The sequence below is a fragment of the Gobio gobio genome (genome assembly GCF_949357685.1).
Source record: "Gobio gobio genome assembly, chromosome: 14".
In the NCBI taxonomy this organism is placed as follows: domain Eukaryota; kingdom Metazoa; phylum Chordata; class Actinopteri; order Cypriniformes; family Gobionidae; genus Gobio; species Gobio gobio.
Window position 1 is genome coordinate 16344330 of NC_137107.1, and position 23200 is coordinate 16367529.

The 23200-nt window shown below is 37.4% G+C and overlaps 1 protein-coding gene across 1 annotated transcript; it reads right to left on the minus strand.

The window, feature by feature from the left end:
- Nucleotides 1–2332: 2332 nt before the first annotated feature.
- slc25a14 (solute carrier family 25 member 14) lies at nucleotides 2333–21847 on the minus strand. Its single transcript, XM_079835212.1, has 9 exons — nucleotides 21685–21847; nucleotides 21027–21125; nucleotides 20169–20307; nucleotides 16180–16274; nucleotides 10730–10815; nucleotides 9651–9746; nucleotides 9417–9541; nucleotides 9119–9332; nucleotides 2333–4615 (listed from the first exon to the last, which is right to left on the minus strand). Exons 2-9 carry the CDS (start codon nucleotides 21088–21090, stop codon nucleotides 4574–4576), a joined length of 861 nt encoding a protein of 286 aa, XP_079691338.1. The 5' UTR covers nucleotides 21091–21125; nucleotides 21685–21847; the 3' UTR covers nucleotides 2333–4573.
- Between the last annotated feature and the right edge of the window lie 1353 nt (nucleotides 21848–23200).

Below are 23200 nucleotides of genomic sequence, written 5' to 3' on the forward strand. Positions count from 1 at the left end.
CCCCCTTTTGCTGCCAAAACAGCCCTGACCCGTCGAGGCATGGACTCCACTAGACCCCTGATGGTGTGCTGTGGTATCTGGCAGCAAGATGTTAGCAGCTGATGCTTTAAGTCCTGTAAGTTTCGAGGTGGGGCCTCCATGGATCGGACTTGTTTGTTCAGCACATCTCATAGACGCTCGATTGGATTGAGATCTGGGGAATTTGGAGGCCTCAACACCTCAAACTCGTTGTGCTCCCCAAACCATTCCTGAACCATTTTTGCTTTGTGGCAGAGCGCATTATCCTGCTGAAAGAGGCCACAGCCACCAGGGAATACCGTTTCCATGAAACGCTGTACATGGTCTGCAACAATGCTTAGGAAGGTGGTACGTGTCAAAGTAACATCCACATGGATGGCAGGACCCAATGTTTCCCTGCAGAAAATTGCCCAAAGCACACTGCCTCTACCGGCTTGCCTTCTTCCCATCCTGGTGTCATGTGTTCTCCAGGTAAGTTACGCACACGCACCCGGCCATCAACGTGATGCAAAAGAAAACGTGATTCATCAGACCAGGCCACCTTCTTCCATTGCTCTGTGGTCCAGTTCTGATGCTCACATGCCCACTTGGTGCTTTCGGCGGTGGACAGGGGTCAGCATAGGCACCCTGACTGGTCTTCAGCTATGCCCATACGCAACAAACTGCGATACACTGTGTATTCTGACACCTTTCTATCAGAACCAGCATTAACTTCTTGAGCAATTTGAGCTACAGAACCTGTTGTGTTTGATCGGACCACACGATCCATCCTTCGCTCCTCACGTGCATCAATGAGCCTTGGCTATCCAATGACCCTGTCACCGGTTCACCACTGTTCCTTCCTTGGACCACTTTTGATAGATACCAACTACTGCAGACCGGGAACACCCCGCAAGAGCTGCAGTTTTGGAGATGCTCTGACCCAGTCGTCTAGCCATCACAATTTGGCTCGTCAAACTTGCTTGAATCCTTACGATTGCCCATTTTTCCTGCTTCTAACAGTTCAAATATGTGGACAAAATGTTCACTTGCTGCCTAATATATCCCACCAACAGGTGACGTGATGAAGAGATAATCAGTGTTATTCGCTTCACCTCTCATAATGTTATGATGTGTGCATATATATGAATGCCTGATGCGTGTGTGTATGTGTATATATATATATATATATATATACATACACACTCACCTAAAGGATTATTAGGAACACCATACTAATACGGTGTTTGAACCCCTTTCACCTTCAGAACTGCCTTAATTCTACGTGGCATTGATTCAACAAGGTGCTGAAAGCATTCTTTAGAAATGTTGGCCCATATTGATAGGATAGCATCTTGCAGTTGATGGAAATTTGTGGGATGCACATCCAGGGCACGAAGCTCCCGTTCCACCACATCCCAAAGATGCTCTATTGGGTTGAGATCTGGTGACTGTGGGGGCCATTTTAGTACAGTGAACTCATTGCCATGTTCAAGAAACCAATTTGAAATGATTCGAGCTTTGTGACATGGTGCATTATCCTGCTGGAAGTAGCCATCAGAGGATGGGTACATGGTGGTCATAAAGGGATGGACATGGTCAGAAACAATGCTCAGGTAGGCCGTGGCATTTAAACGGTTCTTTTAAAAACTCCGCAACAACAGTGCAATTCTGGTTATATTCATAAAATATAATATACAAATGTAACAGTTATTGCCATAACCATTCATAAATACTCTAGTTTGTATAATAACTATGAATATTCAAATGCATATATAAACTCCTTAATCGCAGAGCTGTTTAAAAACTATTCCAACCAACGGCTCTGCTCCATCATTAATTCGTTCAGACAGGTGATGCATGCGACGCGCAAAGACATTTGGGTGATTTTCACTCTCTACTTCCTGTGAAGTGATGTATCGATGTTCCCTTCTTCCCTACGCCGTTCGCAGTACCCTTCGGACTGAACATGTTCGCTCCCTTTGGATTGGAATCTCACTTAAGATGGCGGAATACCCTCTGAAGTCCACTTCGCAGTCCACTTACGGTCGAACGGAACGCACCCTCAGTTTGGAGTTCAGGAGATTGTCTTGACCAGGACCGGTCCACACCCCTAAATGCATTGAAGCAACTGCCATGTGATTGGTTGATTAGATAATTGCATTAATGAGAAATTGAACAGGTGTTCCTAATAATCCTTTAGGTGAGTGAATATATAAATAATGTAACGTTCAAACACAACATAGAACTGTATGATATTTCGGTTCATTAATTCACAATTTTGTTTGCTCCTATGCCTCCATTAGGCTAAATGTGACCTATAACAACAAACTTTCCGTGAACACGGCGTTTATTATCAGGGTGCAGTTACATCAGACAAAGCAAAATAAATAAATCTGGCATTTTTAATACAATTCATTGTGTATTCAAGCAACAGATCATAAATAATGTTGGTGTTCACCAAAGACATTTAACCAAAGAGTGAATCACAAAGAAATTGGCTATTGCAAGCAAATATAATACCCAGCAATGAGTTTTGGCTGCATTTGTATTTTCAAAGAAGAAGAAAAAAAGCACAAAGCAGTGTTGGGAATTATTTAATTATTATTTGCTTTTATACCCACTTTCCAAACACACACGTATACACACACACACACACACTTCACTTATGCTGCACTTCATTAGCTCAATTATTAAATTAATTTGTTTTAGTAAATTGGGGCGGAAAATTGTGTAATTTTCATCATTGTGTGACCGTGTAGTCAGAACATTCATCATGACTTCCATTATACATCCAAATGAACACCCAACAAATTTAAAGTACATCTACACAAAATAATATTTCATATAATAAAAGAGCACATATCTGCTAAATAAAAAAAAAAACAACACAAAAGAAAAACACCATGATCTGTGGGTGACTAACAGTAAATTGAAATAAAAACACTGGCACATTGGTTAATGTGGTTCTTGGTCTTTGCTACACAAGGAAATAAGCGTTTTCAAAAGTTATCCAGACGGGACTATATCATGCACCACCATGCTGTAGTCACCAATCTAGCAAAAGCCAAAGTCTGGGAAAGCATTGGAAGCAAGTATATCAAAGAGGAACACCCCTGGACTCAGGCATTACATACATTAAGCCGTTTAAACTTTTCCCCTTAACGTTGTATGAAGATTAGTTTGCCCATATAACTTAAGCAAGAATGTTTGATTAGTTTACAGTATAGTTTGACTTGTTATGAAGGTTATGAACAACAGAGCACAGTAAATCATAGCCGAAGTTCAACCCTTCATGTTTGGATAGCACATCAAGAGGCATAAAACAATCAGGCAAAGGCATAAATACAAAAGCAGGAAGTGGTAAGGCTTGAAATACATACAATGATAAATATGTAACAGTACTTTCCCAATAACAATTTCGCTTTTAAAAACTCAGCAACAACAGTGCAATTCTGGTTCAAAACATGTACACTTTGGCAAAGGAGGCAAGCACCCAAAATGCTACTGTCCCCTTTTCCCACAAAATCTGATTTAAAATGGGAGAAGAAAAAAAAAAACTGATATGCTAATATTTTATTCTATCATACAGTAGCAGTATTTACATACTTTTGACGGTTGCCAAAATATTTAACATTTTGCATGTGCTTCTCAGAACACACACACAAAAAATGCATACACACATCCATGTTGCAAAAAAGAGAGAAGAATAAAAACAGTAGCATATCTTGTGCACAAGTGATTTCAGTTCTGTGCATGTTCAAGCATAAACTCCTCACCCATTTTCATGGAGCGTTTCATAAGTCTTAGACGTAATATTGTCCAAAAGAAGCTTTTTGCGCACACTGAGCCTTATGAGACAAGCAGTGTTGATTTAAATGTGACTTGAGAAAGAACAGACTACACTAAAATTTGCTCATGTTTTATGAACAAGGCCCATTGAGTTCAAAGATCTAGGATCACCCCCTTTCTAGTTCCTTTGGTATTAATTTGACCTGTATAAGTTTGTAACATGGACATATCATATCTGCAGTCTACAGATGTGCAAAAAGGTGTGTAATTGAAGCAGCATCTACAAGTTTAACTTACGTCTAGGTTAACGTATCTTTTGGAGTGTGTTGACCTCAAATATTCTTGGGGGATCTAATATGAAATAACCTCTGCTTATATTCAGTAATACACTAACTATTGCTCTACATCCTCACCCGTCGGACGTGTCTTTAGGAGTTCTAAGGTGCCAAGCTCTCAAGCCAGTGAGGAGAAACTATGCCTGATGGTTTCCAGCTATAGCACTTTACCTCAAATATTCTAGCAGACTAAGCATCTTTTTTGATATCACCACTGAGTCCGTGAACACAGCGCTAACAGACAGAAAGCTGCCAGGAGTGAAAAATAAAGCAGGTGCAAAAACAAGTGTTTAAATATATCAAGTATGTACAATACAAATAAGAACAGAATAAAACAAGTTCTTAAATAAACATACTTATAGGTGTGTGTGATGGAGAAGGATGGTGAATGCTGAAGGACAGAAGCTCCATTCACACACACAAACAGTTCAGCGTAATCTCAGACTCGGCTACAACGGAAGCTTCTTCAGCTGCTCAAAGGTCATGAAGAACTGAAATTTGAAGTCAAGGATCATGGGAATATACAAGAATAGATAGATGTCAGCACAGTCACACCCCTTATGCTCATGTCACAATATTCGGTTTTGCCTGGAGTGAAGTTCAGTGTCATGTGCGCTACTTTTTATCAGTGTATTGAATGTGTAAGTTTGCACACAAAATCAAACATACAATACAGCCAGTGTAGTCTGAATCAAATGACTTGTATGAACCGGATCTTTTTTGTAAATCAAAATCATAGCGCATGACCAGCAGAGTCTGATTCTTAAAAGAATGACTCTTATTAGCCGGTTCTTTTAATCAATAGTTCAAAAAGGCCCGATTAAAAAAAGTTAACCATTTGAATCAGTCTGACAAAATCCTTACTGAATAGATAAGAGTGGTTAATGTATCACTGTCAGACTCACTTACTGAAATGCATTGCAAGTTTTCATTTTCAGTGTTCTCTATATAAAAAGTTGAGTTACACCGTGTCTACACCGGATGCGAGCAGCGCGATGCAATGCGACAAAAGACAATATAACCCATCATAGTCAGTGATGTTGTCTACACTGAATGCGGCGTAGGGCTGGGCGGTCTATCGCATTTGTACGATATATCGATATATTTTTTATTTTTTGAGGCAATACCGTTTATATCGATGTACAGTAGTTTTTTACGAGTGCATTTGAAAAATAGCGGAGGACGCAGTGCATAATCCAATTTGTCCTAAACATGACGCATACTTTATATTAAGGGCTTCATAATATCTGGTAAGATATTAACACCAGTGTAAATTTCTTTGATGTATAATGTCATAATTTTTGTCAACAACCTTTTTTCACTGACGAAAACGAGACGATAACTAAATAAAAACTAGTGTTGGTCTGTTGGATGACAAACTATGACGAAAACGTAGTCATTTTCGTCAACAAATAAAAACGAGATGAAAATGTTAGGGAGGGACAATTAGGGAAGAGATCCAGTCAGAACTGATATCCTGTGTAACAGATGCGCACATTTGATTTAAACGTGCTGATCTACAGGCTCACGCATCCCGAATACAGCGCTCCAGAGCGGCTCACAATCAATGAATAGCGCACATTTATGCCAGGCAATTGTTTATGAACTAATGCTGATGAATAATAATGACAGTCGGTAATGTAATGCTTAATGTATTACAATTTAACTAAACTCATTAGATTTTAGGAGATAAAATCTACTGTAGATTTAGTCGACTAAAACTAGACTAAAACTAAAAACAATTCAGGTGACTAAAATATGACTAAAACTAAATGGCATTTTAGTCAAAAGACTATGACTAAAACCAAATCAAAATTTGCTGTCAAAATTAACACTGGTTACCACAGTTTAAATCAGCAGACGCTCTGACAGATGCATGTGCTGACTGAGACTCGCGCTGTTAAATGTGTTTGAGATGCAATGCTTTCCTCAGTGCATAACTTATGTTTCAGAGGAATATTCGCAATCTGTAAATGTTAGAAATTCATGCAAATATGTCCAATTTGCTGAATCTCCGCTTAAACAGAGCTCAAAAGAATAAGAGTATAAGTAGTCTGCTTTTGTTTTTATTTTCATTTTTTGTTTAGTGAACTATATTGATAGAATACAATAGAATGTAATGTCATTTTAACCCCCTTTTTGCACATAATATATTGCATAGCCTACATTTATTACATTCGCTATATTGGTTTTCATAGCCTTCAATATCAACATTGTTTGTAGGACAACATTGGATATAGAATGTGGATGTGAAATAATTTTTTTTTAATAAATACTTATTTTTTATCCAAATAGAAAAACTTAAATACAGAGATAAATATTGTATCGCCATTTAACCAAAAAATACCGAGATAGGATTTTTTTTGGCCAGCCCTAATGCGGCGCGGTGCGACACGACATCCCCAACAGGAAACTGATGCCTCGTTCTATTTATGACGTACTGACATGAAGGACAAATGCTTTGCAACGTCGCTTTGTCATGTCCAGTGTAGACAACTTCTAGCTGTTTCGGCACGCCGCGTCAATGGTCGCGTTCCGGTGTAGATGCGGTGCTAGTATCATTACGGACTGCTTGACCGCATGAAATTGTGTGATGGTTAAAAATCTACAAACCTATCCTATGTCATACTTCAAAATGTTGGAATTTGATAGACCGCGTTTTAACGGTCATCAATATTGTAAATCCTGCAACGTTTTTTGTATAAATTTTTTTTTATAAATATATGTACATTTACAAACACTAATACTTTGTATTTTATTAGTTTTGCATCAAATTACAAAAAAACAAGTTGCTCTGAGGGTGTTTCTAATACAGCGTGAAGCAGGTGGCATCTACAAACAAATGATTCAAGAACTAACTTCACTCTTCTGAGACACTTTTGCAATTATTTTAACCGTTTGGTCTCATTTTGTGGATGTAATAAGTCCGTAATAATTAAGTAATAAAACCGCAAATTTTTCTAATTTTCTGAGATACTGAATTTGGGATTTTCCTTAGTTGTCAGTTATAATCATCAAAATGAAAAGAAATAAACTTTTGAAATGTATCAGTGTGTGTAATGAATGAATATAATATACAAGTTTCATTTTTTGAATGGAATTAGTGAAATAAATCAACTTTTTGATGATATTCTAATTATATGACCAGCACCTGTATATTTTATATAAAAAGTATATATAAAGTTGATATTTAATATTAATACGGTTATATTTTTTGTAGAATTTCATCATTTGCATTGTTCTTGCATTATGTAAAAATTCTGCCGAGTAAAATAAATCTGGAACTACTTGTTTGGAGAGACTGTTTATGATTTATGGGTATTATATAACAAAAAAAGAAGTGGGGAATTTTACCATTATAGGCTCGTTGTTTACACACTGTGGACACACGTCAGTGTTCAAACATGCAGTGAATTTTGTATAATAGGTCCCCTTTAACAAAGTTTATTTTAAATGTTTCGCTTGAAAAATGTGCTTGAGCTACATAATCATTAAATCACTTAATAATATTGCAACGTTTGTGATATGTTCATGAAAATATATTAATAATAGAAATAGATTAGATTTTTCCAATACACATTTTTCCAAGTACTTTTTGGGGCCACTTTTTGTGTGAGATGTATATCCATCCATCTCATGTTGCAATGTACTGACCTCTAGTGGTTGGACTACATAAACATTACAAAACCAAGGACATTTCTAAGGGTGCTTTCACACTGGCAGTTTAATTCGAAACAATGTGATCGCATGAAAAATTGGAATGTGAAAGCTGCGGATCAGGAAGCGCACCGTGGTGCCAAATTAGCAGAAAGCCACCTTCACGGGACACACATACAGTACACCCAAGCGTTGTTCACTCTGCTGCAAATAATAGCACAGAATTAATAAAAACAAACAACTATTGACCTGCATTCGGTTCTTTGTAATGCGTCATGAAAGTTTGTGAATACGTAAGATGAAACTAAATGCGCCAGGGTTCGACAGAATCAAGTAGGGATGCACGAATTGGGGAAAATATGTAAAAATTTTTAGATTTATTTATTATTTTTACAAATGAAAAGTCTGTGTATACATATATAACGTGCTCATATATTAATATGACTAATAATTATTATTATGATTTTTTTTATTATGATTTGATTATTATTGCTAAATAAAAAAAATACAAAATAAGAAATATTACTATTACAATAACATTTTCATTATTAAAAATAAGAATAAATTAAGAATAAATATAACTATAATATTTATATTTTACAGAAAACTGCTGGGTTACCTGTTAACATGCAGGCAGCCTATGACTAAAATCACTAGAAAGTCTAAGGATTTATAAAATATTATATTATAAAAATCTGTGCTTTTTTTATCTGTGATATCAATTTCTTCATTTTTTTCAGGAGGTATGCAAAATCAAGAACAAGTCTACATCTTTAAAATGAAATATAAGCCTCTTATAAAATTAAATATAAGTCTCTTATGCATCCACTGTGGGAAAAAACTCCTGTACACTGGAGAAAAACATACATTTATTTTGAGAGAAGTATTATTTTTCCTATTTTTTTACCCAAAATAGGATGGAGTGAGCACTGCTGGGCGCTAAACACACTCATGTTTCATTCATAGTGGAAGCGAGAGGGCGACCTCGTGCAGAAACTCCACATATGCCTCAGAGAGAAGTAATATAATGCTATAATATAAAGTTAATGCTGTAGCTGAATAAAAATAACTATACTACTGCGTTTACTACTGATCACAGAGTCGCTTTTCACTAACACGCTGGGAATATATTTATTTAAATAAAAAATAATTAAAATTAAATTAAATTAAAATCGCAGCCTTTATACTTTCATAATCATACATAAGCCAATTCGTGATTGTGGTTTGCTTTCGATTAATCGTGCAGCCCTATGATCAAGTAAGTATGATCAGCAAACGTGTCCAGTGTGAAAACCCCCTAAGGTCCAAAAACAAAGTATTTTATTGATAAAGGATACAATGATGTTCCAGGGCCCCAGACGCAGCCAGTTGGGCCAGAAGCCTTTATAGAGAGCAAAAAATCCTTCATTTCTCCAGGTCTGCATGAGTCCATCCAGGGTGCCCTTGTACATATGGTTACCGGCAAGCACACGCTGATTCATCATACGGGTCCTCACCACGTCCACAGGGTTGGAGGCCAGTGCTCCTGCCAGACCACACGTGAAACTGGAACTAAATAAACAGAAGAAACAATAGATGACTCATGACGTCAACGTTTTTACAATTCAAATTGTAAGTACTGCTAGAAATGCTCACATGAAATGAGTTAACACTGTGTCTCCCATGATGCCTGAAAGAATCAAATGCTTCTTGGTGATGTCATAGACTGGCAGCTCCACACCCACCACGATGGCTGCCCTCTGTGCAGTAGGAATGACACCCTGAAAACAATAAAGACATCACTGTATCAAAGCAAAGGCGGTATATATGCTCACACGCTTTCAAATCTCACCACTGATGTCTAAGACAAGGCATAATGAAAGCACTCACCCTCCACAGGCCTCGCGTGCCCTCTGTCTGGTAAATGTTGATGAAATTAGACATCATGCTTCCCTGTAACAGGCTGCCTTGAGCTTGCATGCGAATCTGATAAAGCAGAGGGAAAAAAAAAGATAAAAAGCTCAGTGGTCTGTGTTGTAAAAACTAAAAGTTAGGATAGAGATAAGATGGGAAGCATACTTTACACAAGTACGCGAACACAGCCGCAAGCAGTTTGGTTATTAACTTAAGTACACAAAATGTGTTTGCATGCAATTCATAGCCGACAACAAATTTGCACACTTCTTGAGTTTGTGTGTTTGCGCAAAGTATGACGACAAATGCAAATCATGAGATTTATGTCTGAATGTATGGACAGTTTTATATACAAGTAGTGGACTATATATTGGTTTACCGGTAATTATCTATTCAGAAATGTGAGAGAATCATAATCTCTTATTTATTATCATGATAACTAAATTAATAAACTTTAGAAGAGATGAGAATAACTATGAAAGTAAATATATATAATGGCAAAAGTTTTATATATATATATTAATTATATATATATATATTAATTATATTATATTATATATATATATATATATATATATATATATATATATATATATATATATATATATATGCGCGCGCGTGTGTGTGTGTGTGTGAGATCAAAAACAGTTAAAAGGTTAGGGGTCAAGATTTTTTGTAAAAATAAATAATACTTTTATTCATATTTTATACATTGCTACGTTTTTAACATTGCTAACGTTAAGAAATGTTTCTTGAGCATCAAATCAGCATATTAGAATGATTTCTGAATGATCATGTGACGCTGAAGACTGAAGTAATAATGCTGAGAATTCAGCTTTGCCATAATTTTAAATTGTAGTAATATTTTTTGGATAAAACAAGTTCAATTTTATTTATTAATATTTTGTAATCTGTATTTATTTTCAATAATAAAGTTTTCCATATAAGCTCCAGATAATTACTCAACTGAAAAAAAACTGTAATAACTACTTAAATAATATATGCCCTAAAAACATTACTATTTGCTGTGGCTTTTCTGAGTAGATTTTACATACCTTTAGCACATCAGTTGGATTTGCCAAAGAGGAGGACAAAACGCCAGACACAACCCCACAAAACACATTAATCACCATAGTTTCATCTGAAAAACAGACCAGAGCATCCATTAGATTCACAATGTTCTTTAACACATTTCAATAAAGTTTCAGAGAAAGAAAAAAAGTGACAAAAGCTACAAAACATTAGGCAGTTTAACGATCAAATCACTAATATAGCAAACTCAATAAGGCAGGAATAAGAAAGACATGCACAATCATAAACCACAAATTAACTAATTTAAGGCACATTCAGATCTTATTTTTCTAAATATTCTGAGTAAAGCCTTGTTTCACTATTTTAAGATGTGGCACCTCATCTTTATAGAGCAAGGCACCAATGATAAGACCCCAAGAGAGAAAAATGAATGAGATTAGAGTTCAGTATGATGACAGGAGGAGAAAGAACAACATTTAAGTGTGGATCAAATTTAGATCGATAGTTACAGTAATTCCTTGATCAATGTGACCAACAGTCAGAACAGCCGTTCATTTTGGCAGGAGAACAGGCTTTGGTACCCCGACACCAGCAGGCAAAGCCTGTATCAAAATAAGCATTTGAAAAAAAGTGGCAACATCCTTGGAAAACCATGCAGTGAAAGCAATAGAAATTGGCCAGAAAAGTCTAAATACAGCCTGTTCAAAACAATAAAAAGGCCTAGCTGTGACCATTCTTTGAGTGTTTGTCGCAGGGATTCAAGTAATACAGATGTTGTTTGCAGAGAAGATTCTGTACCATGTCAGATGGAAACCCGCTGGCGCCAGCACCAGATAAGGTAATGCTAGAGACGCACAAGCCTGCCGCTTCAGCACCTTTTGTTTTTACCGCACATTAGTGATGGTGGTTGCACCTTGTTTTGTAGAGCTGGGTTTGTGGCATAATTGTGGAAAATTTAGCTAAACGCTACATTAAAAAAAAGAAGTATTCCTTGACGCCCTGTTATCTATTTCCCATTGTGTAAAATAAAAACAACTTAAAACCACCAAACAAGAAAATAATGTTACACAAGTCTCTTTATGAAGCGTTTGCAATGAGACATTTTGGTGCAATGAGCTTTCAGTGGAGGGACCGAATTAGGGCTGGACGATATGACCTAAAATCAAAATCTTGATTAATATAACATTTTACCTCGATTACAATTAATGCAGATTTGTACTGTAAATATGCTCAACTATTAAAATAATTGAAGGAAACTAATTTTGATGGTGGCTAACTTTCAGCAGTTATTTTGTCTAAGGGTAGTAACATTTCTTACAGATTTCTGCTTGTTCTAAATCAGACACATATAAATTAGCACAGTAAATTAGTCATACCGTCTATTAATTGTGAAGCTGTGGGTTGTAGTTACTTCAAAAGTAGAAAATCTATGCTATATAGGGCTGTAACGATTTGACCAAAAATAAAAACCTCGATTAATTGAACATTTTACCTCGATTACGATTAATGAATGATTATTTTGCTTGTTTTGTTTTTTTTTCGCTGATAAAGGTTTGTACTGTAAATATTTTCTACTATTAAAGGTGGAATTTTTTTTCCAATGAAAAAGTGCATTTCTTTGTGATTTTAAAGTACTTGAAGGAAACGGTTCACTTTCAGCAGTTATTGTCTATGGGGCAGATTTCTGTTTGTTGTACATCAGATGCAGATAAATGAATTTTTATTTATTTGAATGCATTAATGAGAGAGTGATTGTGTGTGAATTACTCATACCGTCTCTATTCATTATGAAGCTGTGGTTTGTACTTACTTCAAAGGTATTAAAATGTATGCCTATAACGGTTGAGTTTCTAAGCTACTTTAGTGACTTTACTTTAGTCACAGGACAGCGTTGACACTGCGTTTCTGCGCGCGATCTTCACGTGATGTGCGAGCTTCTGTCTGAGTGCTCGTTTGTGACAATATATCAGGCATTAGTTCAACATAATACACATCTGATGGTCGAAAACTGGCAGGGCTTAAACAAATGACAAGCTTCGTGAGGACAGGTGAAAGAGGTCTGCCTTCAGGGCGCGCGTGTTATCAGAGACGCGACACGGCTCGGCTCTCTGTGTCACAGAAAAAAGCTGAGCCCTGAACGGATACATTGTCCATATTGTTGTTTTTGAATAGTGCACAATCGCTTTAAATGTTGAAACTGGCAAGCCTTTAAACGCATGTACTTGACAAAATTTATGAGCACGAAAGTGAAAGGCTATAAGAACAGCAATTAACTTACTGTGTAAAACATGCAGTTACTATAGTGATTCTGGGCATCTATATACATAGATAACTGCCTGCAAACTGCACTTGATGTGACTGACGGGGCGGAGTCACGTGAAAACCGAAATAACCGACATGGGAAAAATACGTCGATTAGAGGTTCTGAATGTCGGTTTCGGTTATTTTTCGATTAATCGTACAGCCCTAATGCTATAACTTGAGTTTCTAAGCTATTTTAGTGATAAATCACATGAAAGCATTGACAATGAGTTTCTGTTCGTGCCACAATATATCAGCGCATTAGTTGAATTAATGATACACATCTAATGGTCTAAAATCGCTTGAAAGGTTCAAACTGGCAAGCCTTAAAACACATACAATTGACAGTTTAGTGAAGATGCAAGTGAAAGTGATCTGGTTCACAGACACAACGTGACTCATATCGCGGTCTCTGATATCGCGGCTCGGCAGCTCGCGAGCACTGAAGTGAGATGTTTTCCATGTTGTTCTTGACACCTCTATAATCACTTATATTTTCAAACTGGCAAGCCTTTAAACATACATTTTACAAACTTTCGTGAGGACGGAAGCGAAAGTGATCTCGCTTTGGGGCTTGCGCACTGTCTGTATGTGTGTTGTTGACTCAGTGTTTGAGTTCGCCTCGGTGGTCGCAAGTCTTGTTGAACGTGTTGGTCATGACAGAACTTGAGTCTTTAGTTAGCTTCACGAAACTCACTCTAGAGCTGTTAATGAAAACTAAATTTTTCTTACTCCCTTACTAAACTGCAGCTTTCATCATGTCAGATTTAAAACAAACCAACATTAATTAACAGTTAGAGTTGTATTCTTAAAAATACAAGTCTTATAAAAAGTCTGTCTGTAGAGATATATAAATATATATATATAGATAGATATACAAGATATATAAATCTGCCAAGAAGAAGGCATCAGTAAACTAGAATAAAACGTTTAATAATACACATTTGAGTAATTCTGAGAACATAAAATTTATGAGAAATGAAAAATATCAAATTGGCTGTAAACATTTATGTTCCAAATTATTCAACCCCAAAAGTAAAATTGTGAGCAGATTCTTGTATTCTTTATAACCTCCAATAAACGCTACCTGTAAATGCTTAAAGCTTTGTCACCTCTCTACTGCAATCTCGGCCCATTCCTCACTTGAAAAAGCTTCCAGATCACTGATCATTTTTGATCGTCTCGTTACCACTGCTTTCATCAAATTCCGCCAAATATTTTCAATGAGATTTAAATCTGAAGACGTACAGGCCACTCTAGAACATTCTACGACTGATCCCTGAACCAAGCTTAAAGGGTTAGTTCACCCAAAAATGAAAATTCTGTCATTAATTACTTACCCTTAGGGCGTCATGTCGTTCGACACCCGTAAGACCTCCGTTCATCTTCGGAACACAAATGAAGATATTTTAGTTGAAATCTGATGGCTCTGAAAGGCCTCCATTGGCACAATGCACGGTTCACTCTCAAGACGAATCATGATTCGGATCGCGTGTCAAACCGCCAAACTGCTGAAATTTGGCGATCCAAACTGCTGACTCGGCTCACTGATTCATAATGCTTCGAAGCTTCATAAGGCCGTGTTTTGAAATCGTCATCACTATACAAGTCGTTATTTAGGGTTTTTTTGCGCACAAAAACTATTCTCGCTGATTCATAAAGTTATTTTAGAACCACTGTAGAGAGATGGACTTTGTAACGACGTCTTTAGGGTCTTTTAAGGGTCTTGAGAGTGAACCGTGCTTTGTGCCAATGGAGGCCTTTCAGAGCCATCAGATTTCAACTAAAATATCTTCATTTGTGTTCCGAAGATGAACGGAGGTCTTACGGGTGTCGAACGACATGAGGGTAAGTCATTAATGACAATTTTCATTTTTGGGTGAACTAACCCTTTAAGTAGATTTGGATGTATACTTTAGGATGGCTGTCCTGCAGGAAAGTCCATTGAACATCAAGCTTCAGTATCTTTATGTTCTTCTTGGTCAAGAGTGGCATTCAGCAAGATCTCCCAACATGAAGGCCATGCGTGTCTAGTGTTGTTCTTATACTCTGCATTGAAATGTTTTTCATCAGGTCATCTTGCAAGTCTTTGGCAGTAAATTGAGGGTTTTCCCTCAGTTGCTCTGATCAAACATTTTATTCCCCTGAATGAATTTGTGCTTTTCCCTCTCAAAACCCTCAAATGTTTTCTGGTACAACAAGTCTTAAACTTATGAATAAGGCTGTCAGCTGTGTCTCTAGGAACTTTAAGTGTTTTGGAAATCTTCTTGTAGCCATAGACTTTCTAATGTATTAAACATTTTGTTTTCTATAGCTTTTGTGAGAACTCTTTTGACTTGGCCGTATTTGCTACTCAACTTTAGCACATGCATCAGCAAAATTTATGTATGTGTAACAGCACAAGCTAATTCAGTTGTTATAGAGTTTCCAAAGGCTTAACTGTGTTTTAACATAATGTTGTACCATACCACACAAACAAGTGACTAAAACACAGCAGCGTTGAATCATTTTGACATGGCTGTATTACAAAAAAAAATCCTGTAGCTCAAAAGCATTACATTATATATTGACTTGCCGGTAATCACATTTAATTTTGCCACTAAACTGTTATAGATGCAATTTTTTTTAAAAACTACATTTGTAAATTATTACAGTCTCCGGGGGGGTAGAATAATTTTGATTGCTGCTAATATATTTTATATATATATATATATATATATAACAATTAGATCAAACAGGGCGTTTAATTAGATGGAAAAGACACCATGTTGTTAGAATGCAATCTGTCTCTGGGCAGCTCATTAGATTTTGGACAAAACTATTGTGACTGGATGTGCAAGTAGGCTATTATTAATTAATTGAAATATACATACAGTATGTTACAGATCAAGCAATGCATGTCACATAGATGTTTTGATATCAATGTTTGTGAAATGCTCAGGCCTCAAATCAAACTTCAGGAATGCTCCCCTACAAAACTGGTTCAGTGAGTCAAAAAAAAAGCAGTTAAATATTGAGTAATTAAAGCTAACTGCATTGAAGTGCCAAACACAATGTTTAAAGCTTTGTAGCTTTTCCGTTCTATTTTCAAACTACAGATATGTTGTACTGAGAAGAAAAGATGTTGTATAAAATAAACAGTATTATCAAAGGATTCATCCTATAAACCCACCTTCAGGATGGCTGACAAACAGTTTCTTTAGTGTGTTGTATGTACCGATCTTGATTGTCCCGTAGGAAGCTTGTCGGAGGAGCGCAGGTGAAATTCTAGGAATAAAAAAAAATACACAACTTCAAGGTGATTGCTTTATTTCCATTCTGAGGTTAAATGTAAACCTAAATAAGTTTCAATGACAGACTAAACACATCACAAGACCATGAAATGATTAACAAGCACATTTATTAATGCAAGGATTAATATCTAAATAGAGAACAGAATGAAGTCGTCACTGTCAGAAAACATTAAAGTTTGCACATCATCAAAAGCTAGTCAAACGCTTTCTCATATGTTTAGAAGACAAAGACAAAATCATGCAAAGCACGTATTCAAACTTTTGTGCAAATTGGTTCAACAAAAGTACAACATGGTTGTACAATGTCTGATTTGCTCTGGAAACAGACTGCCTTCGCCTATGCAAAATGCACAAATTGTGATGGACGAAGTACACAAAGCAAGTACTTGAGTAGACTTAATAAAGTACTACTTTTCAAATTTAAGCAAAAGTACAAAACAACTTGATTTTTAATGTTCTCAAGTATTAAAAGTAAAAAGTACTGATCGATGAAACACTAGAAATAGTGAAATAATGGAAATAATTGGGAATCATGTAACAACCACTACATTTCATTAATCTATTATGACTTGTGTTGTTTTGGTCACGTGTGATGGTCTTTTTTTAATATGATGTCATTACGTTGCTGTCTTGCCGCCAGCCAATCTCTGCATTGCTGATCATTGTTATATAATGATAACACCATAACGCATAACACCCTGACTGGTCTACTGCTATGCAGCCCCATACACCACAAACTGTGATGCACTGTGAATTCTGACACCTTTCTATCAGAACCAGCCTTAACTTCTTGAGCAACTTGAGCTACAGTAGCTCGTCTGTTTGATCGGACCACACGGGCCAGCCTTCGCTCCCCACATGCATCAATGAGCCTTGGCCTGACCCTGACCCATGACCCTGTCGCCAGTTCACCACTGTTCCTTCCTTGGACCACTTTTGATAGATACTGACCACTGCAGACCGGGAACACCCCACAAGAGCTTCAGTTTTGGAGATGCTCTGACCCAGTCTAAGCCATCACAATTTGGCTCTTGTCAAACTCGCTCAAATCCTTACGCTTGCCCATTTTTCCTGCTTCTAACACGTCAACATTGAGGACAAAATGTTCACTTGCAGCCTAATATATCCCACCCACTAACAGGTGCCGTGAAGAAGAGATAATCAGTGTTATTCACTTCACCTGTCAGTGGTCATAATGTTAATCGCTCAGTGCGCTTTGCGAAATGATTCAGTGAAAAGAATCAGCTTGATCACAAATCAAACATTGCCATCGCATCTCAGAGAGGGTGTTGATTTCAATAGTTTGAAATAATGAGGAACAATATTTTTTTGTGAAATGTAGCAGAACAACAAGTATGATATTATCCTTTGGAATGTAGTGAAAAAGTATTCTAAACTTTTTTTTTTACTTAAAGCTGCAGTCCGTAACTTTTTTGGGTTAAAAATGATCCAAAATCAATTTGACCAAGTACATAACCAGCTAGTGTTCAACACTATCGGCTTACCTTAGCTCGATTTACAACGGTAAGCTTGTAATAATGTTTTTAATTCCAGTGGTTCTGGTGGATTTCCGTGAGAAATTCAAGCATGTCTTTGTGTCATTACGTCACATCTGTACACATAAAGAAGGTGTCCTGGCTAGTCGGCTATATTGCCTAAGAGGATGTTGGAGGTGCAGATTTATATCCTTTTCTCACAGCACTTGATTTGATTAAACTTATCAATTTGATGGCAGATGCAGAAGGGTTCAAACACAAATCACCAGTGACAACTGGAGATTCACCTGTTGTAAAATGCAAAAGACTTCGGACTTTCGGGGTACATCTCAATCAGCTCCCTAGTTCAGTAGTCAGGGCACTGATCAGGACATAAGTCAATGGGCTGACTCCCAGATCAGTGCCCTGACTACTGAACTAGGGAGCTGATTGAGACACACCCTCGGAGTGGCTACAGAAATAAAAAGACTGCAACCAGGCCTATGCGAAAACGAGGATAAAAAGAGCTTTTGAAAGGTGGTGTGAACACCGTGTTTAAAAGGGGTTCAAAACGGACCTAGAGACCGTTTTTTCTTTCTTTCTGCTGGACAGGCAAGACATTTCAATGGTTAAATTATGTAATAGAAGCACACTTGTTCGCTTGATTCATACGGTTACAGAGTTCTCGTTTTGCTATATGCATTATGGTAAATATCAATTATTTTGTGCTAGCTATGAGAGGGAGCAATTTCACCTCTACTCCATATTAATTTGGTGGTATATGACAGTTAGAAATTAGACTGCACAGAAATGGAAATTGAACTACAGTTAGCCCTAATACACATTAAATGTAGTCCTGCTATTCTGATAACATTAACAATTTGAAGACAAAATATAATTTGCATGGTTTGACGTGATATGACAAGCGATCGTTAGATTTAATCATCACGATTTAGCCTACTGCAGTGCTTTTTTCCCCTTAGTTGGTCAGAACAAAAGTGGATGTTATCCTTATGTAAATGTAGTGCATGTAAATTCTTATGTTGGTCATACTTTCAAAAAGTATAATCTGTGATTCTGAAATGACAGTATCCATTCCGGCGCGGTGACTGACAGCCCCACAGTCTCCTCAAAACATTGGATTCCTCCGCGCTGTGCTGTTCCGAGGCACAAATCACATAAAGTTGATAATTCCGCGAAAAACTGCAATTGCAGATTTCGAACAGAGATGGCGACAAAGAGGAAAAACTACAGACTGCTAGCCTAGAAATCTAGACGCACCGTAGCGGCAGAAAATTGATTTTGCCGCGAGTGTAGTCTAGCAACTCTCTGTAGACCTCAGAGATGGAAAAACCAAACTCTGGTCAGGCCAATCACAGCGTGTGTAGAGTCGGTGGGCGGGCTTAACATAATGACGGCACGTCACGGCAGAGTTGCGGAGGTTCAGCGTGCTACTCGTAAACAAAGAAGCTGACGATCAGTGGTCTTTTGAATCGGCTTTGGCCGCGACTCTGGAAGACTTGGAGTTAAGCTTTTCTTTGAATAAAGAACAAGGAACGGCACTGAAGTCATTCTTAAGAAAAGAAGATGTGTTCTGAGTTTTGCCTACCGGATACGGCGAACGTCTACCAACTAACGTTAGCTCGGCTGCACCTTCTTCTTCGCTCTGGTTGGTTGTGGCGCTCATGGCGCTATCCAATTGCATGCAGAGGGAATATAAGCCCTGTCAATGGTGAGTTTCCAGACCCAACATCTTGATGTGGGTCTGGCTTGTCAGGCTAACAGACTGCAGCTTTAAGTTCAGCAATAAAGTGGGTGATTGCTTACTGGCCCAAATCAAAAAAGCCCACAAGTCTCTAGATAATATAAATCTGGTCCCTTTCTCAATCCAGAATTATTGAGACAGGCAAAAAAGTTTAATCACTAGGAATAATTAATGCATAGCCTTAAGTGTGTTTTAAAAAGAAAATGATAGGAAATGACAGTACCCTACTAACCATATAAGCTTCTGGCCAGGAAAAGAAACAGCACATTAATAAGTGAGATGATGATTTGAAAAACAAGATGCTCTGTGACACACAGATAAAATGACCAAGTAGACTTGAACGACTGCAGTCTGTGCATGCCAAAGCAGGGGGACAATTTCACTTGACTCAGCTCCTCTACAGGCTTGTGCAGACCACGTGAATTAAATATCATCTATATTTAGAGTTTATTACAGCTATCAGCTGTATTTAAAACCCTTAAATCACTGAACAGGTTACAAATATACCTTTAAAAGGAGCACAACTCAGAAAGTATACAGTAAAACACTATAACTGAAGATAAATTGAAACACGACTGCAAATGAAACATGTTTTGTCATTAAGAATATTTTAATAATTCAAACTCACCCCGAATACAATGCCCGGACACCTTCTTCACTTCCAATCCTGAACAAAGCGTGGAACATCCCCCGATATCGTATCTCCATACAGTGCGACTGCCCTTGAACCTGGAGCCGTGTTTTTGTGAGATCAATGGGAAACGTACCTGCAAAATGTAATGATGGGTTACATTTCAGATCAAAACTAAAAGTACTATATTATGTACACTAGTACTTTAGTGTAGGCTGCTTTGTTTGTGAATGTACATTGCCTCTCATATCTGCCATCTAATGTCCCACCCTATTTCAGACATTTTAGCTGTGAATTTGCTTTGTGGTGGGGAATGTTGTTTTTCATGTTCTGCCATGTTTTGTTGAACAATGTTCTTGCAATAACAATCAAAGCTCATTTTACAGCCCCTCAAACGTGGCAAACACGGCGATGAGATTCTAAAAGGTAATGCTTTGAAAGTTTTAAATAACAGTATATTTAGTACAGCAACTAATAGAAATAATAAACAGTGATAATAATGACGTGACTGTTATACTGATATAAGTAACACTACAACAATTATAATTATGATAATAATAATAATAAATACAATATTTACAATGCATGTTTTAATGTGTAAAACCTAATGATTATTTACATATTAGTGTTAAAGAATCTCGGTTCTTTATATCAGCTATTGGAAACGTAAACAAAAAAATAGCCAGTTATCGGTCTGAAAAAAAAATTCAATATGCACCATTTATATTTTCTCTCAAATATGAATATACATTCTGCCCCTTTCATCTGATATATGAACATGTATTCCGAATATATATATAATATGCAAACTTAAATGAAGAAGGTGATGTAAAAACAGCAGGTGCACAGACTCACCGAATTCTGCGACAATTGAGGCCATTCCCCCATAGACAAACGGCTTCCAGTTTAGGTTTGCCATTTCTGTTGCGGCCCCCTCGGCTTGATGGAGTCCAACTAAAAACAGCAGAAACCCAAAATAGGAGAAAACCAGCTGTTTTAATCTTACATTGTACAACATAGCGCAGCCCGTCTGTGTTACAGCCAGTCTTCCCAGATGCATAGACAAATGTGGACCGGAATAAGATGAAACGCATTAAAGATTCATTGCAAGCGCCATAGGAAATTCGCGGAAATTCTATTGGTTGTAAACTCTGTCAATAATTTGGTCTGCGATCCTGATTGGTCGGAGGGATCTAAAGTTCCACCTACTTCCGTCGCCAAGGAGGTTGAGTGACAGCAAACAACGGCTTGTCTATTTTGTTTAAACAGAGTAACATTGAACTTTTTTAGGTTATCCTTGCAAATTAAAAAGAGAAACACAATGCAACCAAACTCACCAATATAGTTAAAATGGGTCTATGGCGTTGGCGTAGTATGAAACATGGCTGTACTTGGTTAGGAATCGCACATCTAACGGCTTGTAGTCAGGTATGTAGAACTACTCTCACCATCATAAAGTACAAAACTGAGTACTCGCGGCATTTAGGCAATATCGCCTCGTGAGCTCACATACCTGAGGCTTGGTGCTTCAGTCACCTCTGTTATTTTACTGTGGACCCCATAGTCTCGACCACATGTAGGATTAATGTACTTTTCGCAGTCAAACTCCAGAAGCGCACCTACGGCTTTCAGTTTCCCATCATGTGTCTCTAGCAGGAACTCAACTCACCGAAACCGGAAGTTCCCGCCCGGAAGTTTAGAAGAGACTAGACACCCCCCACCCCTCCCCATTTCAATGTCACCCTGCCCGTCAATGGGGAGAAATCAGTGAGGTTGGATTTATACACATTTATTTGACTGAGATGTCATAAATCATCTCAGGTAAATGCTATGGGGTTTCTTATCAAAATAGGATTTTCTGTTACAAAACAAGGCATTGATTTCATACATCCTCTATAGAAGACACCAGGACTTAAAGCATATGTATCAGGTATTTTGTGAGACACAAGTGAATAGGGAAATAAATGATATATCAATGTTCCTTTGAAATATTCTTATGAAAATGTTGCTAAGTTATTACTCCCATTAAATACACCCAAGGACAATTTAATATGCAAATGAGATACAGTGTATATTGAATTGAATGAGACTACCCGTATATGGCCATTTTACCCACACACTGTATACAATAAATGGTATCAATTAATTCAGTTATATCTTTCATAACATGGTTGACAATCATCTTTAAACAAAGTTAAAGATTGGTGAATGAAAAAAGAAAGTATTTTTATTTTGTTCCTGTTCACTACAGAGGACATAGCATAACATTAATACAATTTTTTCCTTCTTTTTTTTACCATTTGTTTCTTATGCTCAAAACAATGTAATGACATGAAGGAGAAAAAAAAGAGAAATAAATAATTATGTGTCTCAGGAGGCTATAATATACACCCATCAGGTATAACATTATGACAGGTGAAGTGAATAACACTGATTATCTCTTCATCACAGCACCTGTTAGTGAGTGGGATATTATATTAGGCAGCAAGTGAACATTTTGTCCTCAAAGTTGACGTGTTAGAAGCTGGAAAAATAGGCAAGCTTAAGGATTTGAGCGAGTTTGACAAGGGCCAAATTTGCAGCTCTTGTGGCGTGTTCCCGGTTTGCAGTGGTCAGTATCTATCAAAAGTGGTCCAAGGAAGGAACAGTGGTGAACTGGCGGCTAGGCTCATTGATGCACGTGGGGAGCGAAGGCTGGCCTGTGTGGTCTGATCAAACAGACGAGCTACTGTAGCTCAAATTGCTCAAGTTAATGCTGGTTCTGATAGGAAGATGTCAGAATACACAGTGCATCACAGTTTATTGTGTATGGGGCTGCATTGTCGCAGACCATTCAGGGTGCCCATGCTGACCCCTGTCCACTGCAGAAAGCATCAACCCACTGTTGCGTGAGCATCAGAACTGGGCCACGGAGCCATGCAAGAAGGTGGCCTGGTCAGATGGTTCACTTTTACTTTGTCACATATCACCTACCTAAGCATTGTTGCAGACCATGCACACACTTTCATGGAAACGGTATATTCTCTGGT